Genomic DNA, 7,680 nt, shown 5'->3' with positions numbered 1-7,680 from the left:
TGAGTGTTTTTTCTGAGTGTTCGATCTTTGTATTAATAATTATAACATTGAAAAGATTAACAATTAATTAATTGTTAATTGCGGTTCTCGCAACTAACAATTGATCAATCGTTAATTGTTGTTTCGCAATTGACAATTAATTAATTGTCAATCTTTAATTGCCAGAACAATTAAATTTTCCCCAACACTGGTCCAAAATTATACCCACGGTCTTTTCAGAATTTTAGAATTTGGAAATTATGCGACTGTACTTTTTAGAACATTTTGGTTCAAGAGGTTGAGTTGTATTATCTGTGGAAGAATAGCTGGCGATCTGGATTCGCTCTGGACCTTTTGGAGGGAAAAGTGTCGTTTTTATTTTGACTTTGTGAAATCTAGTTTAAAGTGGAATAGGATAGTGCTATTGTGCCTTAATCGAAGATTAAAACGTGAAATTATACGATTCTCGAACTAAAATACCCGTATCGGCCCGTTTTAAGGAATCCCGAGTCAATCTAAGCACGCCGCCTCAAATTGCCTATCCTCTTTGTGGCGGCCATATTTACAGAAACATAATTAAACTTCATGTTTAGGCTGTTGGCTTTGCCAAAGCCTTAATAAATTTAAAAAAAAAGCTGGCGATCTGTTTAAAAAAAAAACAAAAAGCCCGCCATTTGCAAAATCAGTAAATGTTGTGTTGTGTTGTGAAGCTAAATTTATCATAGGTACGGACAACGGCACATCAGACTACACATTTGTTCGAAAATCGCCTCCAGAACAACGGAACAAGATACGTCAATGGGTAGCATGTGCTGGCGTGTGTATGTACAAGAACTAAATTAATTTATCATTGCATTTACTTCCTCACAAATGTGATGACAAACATTGTATGTGGCACGGGCGGTAAAAATTACAATCCCCGAGTCATTAAAGCTTTCAGCCTTCGCGGCTTCGGGTTTCCAACGTACTCTTTTTAATAATTTCTTATTTACCGCCCCTTACACACAATGTATGTACAATTCATTCATTCATTGTTGGTTGATGAACAGATGACATCATAATATAGTCAGACAATAGACGTGTAGAAAAATACTGCATTCTGTGTGTAGGGAAGCAGATAACACGAGTCAAAGTTGTAATAGAAAAAATATTTACAACGATATGTATGTACTAGCGTAACTTACAATCTTAAACATGAACAAAAAATTGCATGGAAATTTGCCAACCAATGATAATTATATACCTACTTGAATAAAAGTGTGCCAACAGATAAGTAATTGTTTTATAGTCAGAGAATAAATGTTATAGTTTCCAAATGCCAAATTGTCTAGTTCAAGGTCAATTAAGAAACTATCTTCAAATTATAGTTTATAGACAATAGACACATTTTTGTTTTACTCCTATGTTGATTATACCCTAAACTAATCGTTATCTATTATCATCAATGAAAAAAATCAAGTTGTTCCGAACACAAAAAGCATTTCCTCTTATGAGTGTCAATTCGTGTTTTTGATTCTCGGACTATCGTTCATTGAATCCTGGACTGCACGTAGTTCAAATCACGAAATTTGTATGCAGTTGATCGTGTCTGCTCGAACTGCAGATATGCTAGGAATGGGCGTTACAAATCGTATATAGTTATTGAATCTATAACATTGGGGCAATATCGAATATCCTATATCCTGTATCTTAGAAACAAATCAAGATGCCGAATCAAGCCGAGCGATTACCGAGTGGATACCAACACGAAATTGTATATTCTCCAAACTGTATACCGATATTGCTTCGTATCAAATATTCACTGAGTGGATATCAACGCCAAAACCATTTTTTGTGCGTCTTCGAAACTGTATACTAATATTGGCCCGAATTGCTCTTGTAAAACTATATCCAATAATATATACTTTCGAAATCTGATTCCGAATATCAGTAACGGCAATGTATCAACGTAGCGCGCACGCGGGCTGTATCCATGAATATAAATAGGTAGTTTCGAAATCCGATTTCAAATATCAATATATAGTTTCGATACGACATTCAGAAAAAGCTATATTTGCCATCCCTAAGATATGCAGTCCATCCGTTAGCGTAGTGGAGCTTGAGACCACAGAACACTACACCTACTCACAACAAGACGTACGATTCCTCGAATCCTCGTAGTTTTACTTCTGTGAATCGTTTTACGCATAATATGTAACAACGATAAAATGATTCTACTAAAACGATTAGAGGTGGGCGTTTAAACGAAAAGCACTTAAAAAAGTCTGCTTTTTAAAATAAGCGCATAAGCACGCTTTTCATTTTAAGCGTAAGCGTTGGTCACTGGTCAGTCTATGTGCTTAAACGTTTTTCTAAACGACTTTTTAAGCGTCAAACTAAAAAGCGTTTAGGTGAAAAGCGCTTTTACAAGCACGCTTTTTAAACGTACGTTTTAACGTTAAAAAAATAAGCAGTTTTTCCCATTTCAACGGTTAACAACTACAAAAGTTAAACGACTTATATTTTTGAACGCTTTTAAACGGTAATGAACATAATGTTAATATAATAATGTTATGTCATAAAATATAACTCGTTTTTTTTTCAAAAAAAACTTATCTTAAAACCTTTAGTGGTATGCTCTTGAGGTTCGCTATCAACACAAGTTGCAAGCTTTTTTTAACGTAAAAGTCTATGCGCTTAAACGTTTTCTAAACGAGTTTGGTAGCTTCAAACTAAAAAGCGTTTACCATAACTCTACTCAATGCTCAAGTCAGGACTTGAGCAGACTTGAGTATGATTTCATGCACTGGAAATACGACCCTAATGGCCAGGTAACTTGAGTATGTTTTCTATTGCTTTAAACTATACTCAAGTCTTGATTTGAGCATTGAGTAGAGTTCTGGAATACGACCACAATACGACCCTAAGTGAAAAAGCGTTTAGAAAGGCACATTTTTAAAAAAAAGCATAACTTTTAAACGTTTAAAAAATAAGCAGTTTTTCCCATCTCTAAAAATGATAACTTCAATGTAAGTTTTGTGAATTGCTTTACTTTTAAAAATCGAAAGTTTAAAAATAGGATTGGTTATAGAATAAAGCTTTCAGCCTTCGCGGCTTTGGGTTTCTAACGTACTCTCGTTAATAATTTCTTATTTACCGCCCCAATTTAATTTTGTACGTCGACGGATTTAACACGTTACGCGTTACACGTTACGTTCATTACAGTATTTAAACAGATTGTTAAAGTAAGTATTATATACATTTTGTTGGTTGTTCAATGCTGAAACGATAGCAGAGAACAAAAATAGCTAAAACGAAACGTAAATGTCAAAATTGTCAACAGCAAACAAGAACGGTGAAGGGACGGACGCTAGATTTGCGTTTGTTGCATTAGCGTTTTTTTTGTATTATATTTATAAAATTTTAACAGTATTCATGTGGGGATCAGAAAATAATCAACTGAAACAGTAATTTAATAATTCTGTACGCGCGCAACTGTGTCTTCTGTCTTTTAAAGAAGTATATACGATGACGAATCTCGATGTAAGTGTAACGTTTTATTTTGACCCATAAGTGCCTTATTTCGAGTGCTAGTGCAACTTGTAGTGTAAATAGATAGCAAGGTGTTAGTATAAATATCTGGGTTTTGTCTTAGCATCATTGCTGACAGCGGAGCCATGTTAGACACGGTTGTAAATAAAACATTTATACATTACTAAGGAGCATGACAGTAATACTGCTTGTTATAGGTTATAAACACTAGCACTGACACTAGCTCAGGATCGTCATCGGACACTAGCAGCAGCGGCAGCTCCACTACAAGTTCGGGGTCTGGTTCCAGCAGCTCTGATTCCGATTCATCGGCGTCTGATCCCGCTGCGCTTGCTGCCATCCCTATCCCAAAGTCCCCCACCAAACCTACTGAGGAACCAAAAAAAAAAGAGGAGCCAAAACCTAGGAGGTCATCAACTAAACTTAAACCATCGTCATCAAGTGATGATGATATCCCTAAAGTTGCTAGCCCTAAACCCTTACCTCCAAGAAGAAGATGCTCGGCTAAACCTAAGAATGCGGCAAGTGTGCTTGCTAAAGGCAAGTCCGTTTCGCGGTCAGCATTTGGTGCCAAAACACCGAAACCGGTTGCTAAAACTTCATCTAAACCAGCTGCTAAGTCTGAGAATGCATTGAAAAAGAAGAGTATATTCTCACCAGATAATAGTTCAGAATCAGAGTCTGATAGTAAATCTTCTAAGAATAGTCCTAAGACATCACCTCGTCCAAAAAGGGGTTCAAGGAAATCAAGTGATGATAAGGATACTTCACCGTCAACTGTTACACCAACTGAAAATGACGATTCAAATTCTAAAGACAATAATGTGAAGAGAAGAAGTGGCAGTCGTGCTTCAGGGCCTCCCCCAAAGAAGGCAGTGGACGATAAAAGTGCTTCATCTTGTACTTCTAGCCAATCATCGGTAGAGTCAGTATCTTCAGACAGTGATAGTGAACCTACTCCTAAGAAGGAACCTCTAAAAACTGGAAAGACTAAGCCACCTTCTGGGTCATCATCCACTACTACTAAGGTATTATATAATTGCTCCCTATGTTTTAAATGTCTTCTTTTCAGATATTCTGGTATGTTTTTCAATTTAAGAGTAGGTGCTAAGTTGCGTGAGTTTGACAATAATAACTGTAAGTGTAGTTGACAAGTTTTGGCACTGGACAGGAATGACAGATTGAAGGTTGACCTGAGTTCATTGTGACTTGAATAAACCCGTGTTCAACCACACGAGTAGACAGTAGATTCTGCCATGAAGTGGACCTGACTCCACTGTTCTTGTCTAATAATGCCCTTTAATAATAATAATAATAAGTCAGTTCTTTAATACCTGTTATAGACCTGTGTCTTTGCTCTGAATTGTGAATAGCGGTGATCACAATGAATCAAATACTGGTTGCAGTGATGTAGGCCTGAAGAGGCTTTGAACAAAGCCAGCTAATAATAATATTAGTTGCAATAGAGCTCCTTGTGAAAGAGTTTGTCCAGGGAAGTACTGCCACCTTACCTATTTCTGCTGCCAAGCAGTAATGTGAGCATTACTGCATTCCGGTTTAGAAGGGTTGGGGTGCTGGTGATATTACAGGCACATGAGACTTTTCAACTTAAGTCTCAGTGTGACGGGTGCAGTGGCAGTGCCTCTCACATCTCTGAGATTTAAAGCTCTGCAACTGTTATGGACTGGCGTGTCCATCAGGTGCACAACTTGTCCGTCCTGCCACTTACTAACATAAAGAAAAATATACTAAGTAAAATAATAATAACATTGCAACAAGTAACATTATGTTTCTGGCTTTCTTCCGTCATTTACAAAAAGTATTTTTTAAATTAACTATAACATCTTTCTTATCTGCAGGAAACAACAGGCAAAAGCGGAGATTCGGGCGATTCAGGGACAATGCCTCGCAAGTTGACTCGATCTTTATCGGCGCGCGTGTCGCGACTTGCCACAATCTCGCGTCCCACAAATACTGATACAGACTCCGATGCCGATGATAAAACTGATAAAAGGTTTGTTGCTGCTGGTTTACTTTTTACAAGTTGTATTAAGGTTGTCGTAAAGACATGACTTTCCCAGGTTAACTTTTCCCTCTATGACAATCACATGCTCATGAATTGCCCATAATGTTTAAAACACAAAATAAACATGCATATTCATATTCTAGACTTGCAAAATAACTCGTACCAATACGAGTTTTTGTTTCAAATCAGAATGTTATGTTATAAAATGTGTAACATACTATATGTAAGTGGCTCAATTACCACTGACATTTAGGTAATAGTTCTCCTAGGAGGAACAGAGATCGTTTAAAATGATTTACAGGAATTATGACCGGAAGAGTTCAGTGATAAATACTCAATAGAATATGGTCCATAATTAACATTCCAGATCGTCATCTACCAGTGTGTCGAGTAAAGACACCAAGAAGAGTATAAAGGCGCGGGCGTTACCCTGTTCACCGATTGAACTTACTCCACCTGAACCATCAGAGAGACGATGCCCAGTAAGAGGCTGCGACTCTAGTGGACACCTTGGTATGTATGGATACATTATTTTATATTTACATGAATACAAACAAATTATTGTCAGCCCTATAACTCCTAAAAATTTGCATCACATGTAGTCGATTGTTATGTGCTTAGATATGTCCACTTCATTTTTTATTTTTATCTTTAATTCAGACAACAGGGTCCATAAATTGGTTAATAAAAGTTTTCTTAGTAGCTATGTTAGTAAAAAGAAAAAAAAACATGAACAGGAATAATACTAAATACTAATATTTAATGGTGTTTGTCAGTAAATTCTTTTTTTCACAAATACCTTTAATGCATAAGTTCTAAGCTCTTTTTCAAATTACCTGTACCATTATCTTGGAGAAAAAATTGTGAACCATCAAGGTTTGGTTAGTAATAAAAGCTCCGAATAGGATATTAAAATGAGCTTATTCAAAATATAAATATTGCTGCGTTGTTTACTAAGCTACCAAAAACTTTTGTCCAAATGAAAATACGGAAATAACCGAATGCAATACTGAAGGTTCCGAAACATCTTGCTAACGTAATATCACTCTACCAGTTTAATTAAAATATAAAGTAGATAAATTATATAACACATATAAACAAATTATACTGAAAAGTATTGTTAGCCCTTTTTGACATGAATCACCTATTATAAATTTAAAAGTGACCTTATATCTACATTTCATAAACTTTGGTGCTTGTTAAACTATTCCATTATAAGGATATACTATTATGAATGACAACATAGGAACACCTAAGAAATTTCGTAAAAAACGGTTCCTACTGTCTGTTAAAAATTAGTCTGTTAATTATTAGTATTTCTTTCGAAAGTTTTATTTTATTTGGAAGTACTTTTTTCATAGAATTGTAATTTGAACAAGCTCTTGATTGATTGCTGCAATTATTAATTTTGTTGGTATATTCTGTGTTTATTTTTCAGTTATTTTAATGCCTCAGTTCGCTGCATTTTTTCTTTTCTTCGAAATCTTTATTATTTCCCTAAAGTTGTTACATAGACCGATAGATTGGTGTGATACTGTAAACGTGCGCAATGTCACTAATGATAGTGTATTTATGTACAATTAATTGTACCGGTAGGTGGTAAAGCCGAGCGTCACTTCACCTGGGATGCATGTCCTTTGTACCATAACGTGACACCGGCATGGTGCGTGGCCGCGGGCGAGGAGCGTGCAGCCGCCGCAACAGCTAGGCGCAAGGCCCTTCTGGCCATGCAGCAGCGGCCGAGGGCCATGCCTACCATTGAACAGAGGGCTTATCAACTTAAAGTTAAGGTATGTTCAAAGACTTATGTAGAATTCTTGCTCCGGCCTCATGCTGGTCTGTCACGCCTCAGATTCGTTTCCCGGTCCGGGAGAAATATTTGTATTGTAATTTTCTGGCAGTCTATGTGTCCATGGCACCCGCGACACAGGGTTTCCCTAGTGCATGGCTGTGAGTGAGTGCGTTATTGACATATTATTCATAGAATATGTACAGTATTGACTTCAACTATACAGAACAGAGCATGAGCAAGAAAATAATTAAAAAGTTCATTCCATCGCACATGACAACTAATGTAGTATTACCTCAAAAATTGTGTTATTAGGGGTTAAAGTATGAAATTGCCGTTTTATTGCAATAGGTTC

General features: G+C 36.4%; 1 protein-coding gene across 1 annotated transcript in view; it reads left to right on the top strand.

Moving 5' to 3' along the window:
• The first annotated feature begins 3,486 nt into the window (after positions 1 to 3,486).
• Positions 3,487 to 7,680, top strand: part of LOC113227073 (histone acetyltransferase KAT7-like) — a 56,206-nt gene continuing 52,012 nt past the window's right edge. The window contains exons 1-5 of the mRNA XM_026459946.1: positions 3,487 to 3,501; positions 3,708 to 4,538; positions 5,370 to 5,524; positions 5,904 to 6,049; positions 7,133 to 7,326. Of these exons, the coding sequence (XP_026315731.1) occupies positions 3,487 to 3,501; positions 3,708 to 4,538; positions 5,370 to 5,524; positions 5,904 to 6,049; positions 7,133 to 7,326 (1,341 nt within the window). The remainder of the gene's footprint in view (positions 3,502 to 3,707; positions 4,539 to 5,369; positions 5,525 to 5,903; positions 6,050 to 7,132; positions 7,327 to 7,680) is intronic.

The sequence above is a fragment of the Hyposmocoma kahamanoa genome, unplaced genomic scaffold (genome assembly GCF_003589595.1).
Source record: "Hyposmocoma kahamanoa isolate Upper Pololo Valley unplaced genomic scaffold, ASM358959v1 202, whole genome shotgun sequence".
In the NCBI taxonomy this organism is placed as follows: Eukaryota; Metazoa; Arthropoda; class Insecta; order Lepidoptera; family Cosmopterigidae; genus Hyposmocoma; species Hyposmocoma kahamanoa.
This window is presented reverse-complemented; position numbering and strand designations above follow the sequence as displayed.